Source organism: Pediculus humanus, genomic scaffold (genome assembly GCF_000006295.1).
Source record: "Pediculus humanus corporis 1103172107453 genomic scaffold, whole genome shotgun sequence".
NCBI classification, from domain to species: Eukaryota; Metazoa; Arthropoda; class Insecta; order Psocodea; family Pediculidae; genus Pediculus; species Pediculus humanus.
The window spans coordinates 193,049-195,434 of NW_002987073.1; the positions used below are offsets into that span (position 1 = coordinate 193,049).

Here is a 2,386-nt window from a genome sequence, read left to right on the forward strand (position 1 = left end):
AAAATAATTTTTAATTATGTATAAATATATTTATAATTTATTAAATTAAATTGATTTATATAAAAAAAAAAGAATAAATACGTAAATTTTAATTAAACGCGTATGTAAATTTATATATTATAAAAAAAAAAAAAAACTATTTTAATATAATTTTACAAAAAAAAATCATTTGAAAAAATGCAAAAAAAAAAATAATAATAATAATAATAACATATTTTTTTTTGTTTCTATTTTTAATTTTATTATATCGCGATTATAAAATTTCGAATTTTATTTTTTTTTAATAATTGATGTTTTAGATTCGTATAAAAATTTTCAATTAATTAGTTAATTAATTAATGGCTTGTTCTGGTGTGAAAAATATTAAATTAAATTTTCATAATTTTTTTTTTGTAATATTTTTAAATGTTAATATTATATTATTTTATTGATGTGACGATTATTTTGTTTTTGTTTTTTTTTTTTTTCATAAAACCGTCTGTTAGTTTATTAATTCAAAAAATTATTTAATTTGATATTTGTTACTTACTCATTTATTTATAATTCTATTCGTTTCTTGTTATTAAAAATTAATTAACATTATAAATAAATAAATAAATTATATAGTCGTTATTGCACGTACGGTGTAAAGCTTAAGTTAAAAAATGATATTGCACAAAATTATTTTTCATTGTAATATATATGTACACATATTTTTTTTTTTTTTTTTTGTTATTTAACTGAATATAAAAAAATCCTTGCCTTCGATCATGTTAAGAGATTTTAAATTGCTTTCGAATTCTCCATTGGTGAGATCAAGTTTTACGCAAGTTATTATGGGCGGTTCAACTTTTGAAAAATGTACGATTGGAATTTTCCTATTTTCCAGTAAATTTGAATTTACGTGGGTTTCGTAATATTTTCCCGTTTTTTTTGAATCGACATCACAAAATTGCGTTACCTTTTTACGATTTGAAGGTGATAAAGAACGATAAAATTTTCTCCCCTGTTTACCAGCATTCCAAATTGTAAAATTTATCCATTTTGACAAAACTTGATTTTCTAAATGCTCTAATCTTATTTTCCATATTGTTTCCCTAGAGCAAATAACACTTTTTTTTTAATATTATCTTAATAAAAAGATATTGATTTAAGTACATTTGGTAACAACCACACAAGGTACATTAGTTAAAATAAATATACTGCATAATGCACTGAGCATGTAAAAAATGGATGGAAAAATGTCTTTAAACCTATTTTTTTTTAACTCAGGATGAAAATTAAAGAAGAGATTTAAAAACTTACTCTGAAACAGAAAAAGTGGTGCAGTTTGAATGATATCTATAATACAGTAATACTTTATCAACTCTTCGAACAGTTCCACCTAAATCTAAATGAGCATAAAAAAACAACAAATCTTCAGGTGTTCCTTTTCCTTTTTCAGAAAATAAACCTACCCTAAAAATGAAATTAAACTGATGTAGTGTAACTTTAACTAAAGCTACAAAATTTACTCTTACTTTTTAAACAAATTTTTGCTAAAAAACCAAGTGGGCATTAATACTGTTGGACCATGTGATGTGTATATTTGAGTCGACAATAAATTTTGAGGAAGATGATTAACCCATGTTGAAAAACGAGGAGTTGAATTTTCGGGAATTCTTTTAATTTGACATCCCACAATCTAAGAAAATAAAATTTACTTACTTTAATTTACTTAAAAGAGTAATTATCACTATGAAAATATCAGTTAATTACAGCATTTGAATATTTTTTGGCTTCTAAAAGTTGCAGTGAAATTCTTTGAGGGTGCATTACATCATCAATATCTTGAAAACATAAATATTTTCCATTACACTGCGCTATTGCTTGATTTTTGGCAAAACCCACTACAATGAAAAAAATAAATTTATTAATAATAAATTCATAAAAACATTTAATAATAACTGACTTACCTCCTTTGGGGTAATCATAATTTCCATGCTGAACTAAAAGACTTAAATTATTAATATTGGAAATTTTTTTTTCCCAATAGAGAAGCAATTCAGAAGTTCTGTCCGTGCTAGCATCGTTAAATACTGATATTTCAATACCATTTGTTTTTAAAATATCTTGTGTGAGTATGGATTCAAAACACTCATTTATCCACTGTTCCCCATTGTGAATGGGAATTATTATTGACTGTAATTACGAATCACAGTATTTATGACAAGACTGAAAAAAAGTGTCAGTAATTGTTTTTATATTGTCGAATACATATGTTAATCAACTTACAACTTCAGGTACGTTTGTCATTATTATTAGACATAACGGTTAAAATGTAAACAAGCATTTTAATTAAATAAATATTCTTTTTTTAGTTTAAAACATTGTTATTTAAAACAATTATAAAAAAAAAATAAAAATA

The 2,386-nt window shown here is 23.1% G+C and overlaps 1 protein-coding gene across 1 annotated transcript; it reads right to left on the reverse strand.

Annotated features, from left to right (window-relative positions):
* Window positions 1-715: 715 nt before the first annotated feature.
* Phum_PHUM101420 (glycosyltransferase, putative) lies at window positions 716-2,274 on the reverse strand (the record flags this gene model as incomplete). The annotated part of the gene is made up of 7 exons (XM_002423929.1): window positions 716-1,076; window positions 1,183-1,224; window positions 1,285-1,437; window positions 1,500-1,663; window positions 1,738-1,868; window positions 1,935-2,160; window positions 2,254-2,274. The coding sequence occupies 7 exons, from the start codon at window positions 2,272-2,274 to the stop codon at window positions 716-718; spliced, it is 1,098 nt and encodes a 365-aa protein (XP_002423974.1).
* Window positions 2,275-2,386: the final 112 nt, after the last annotated feature.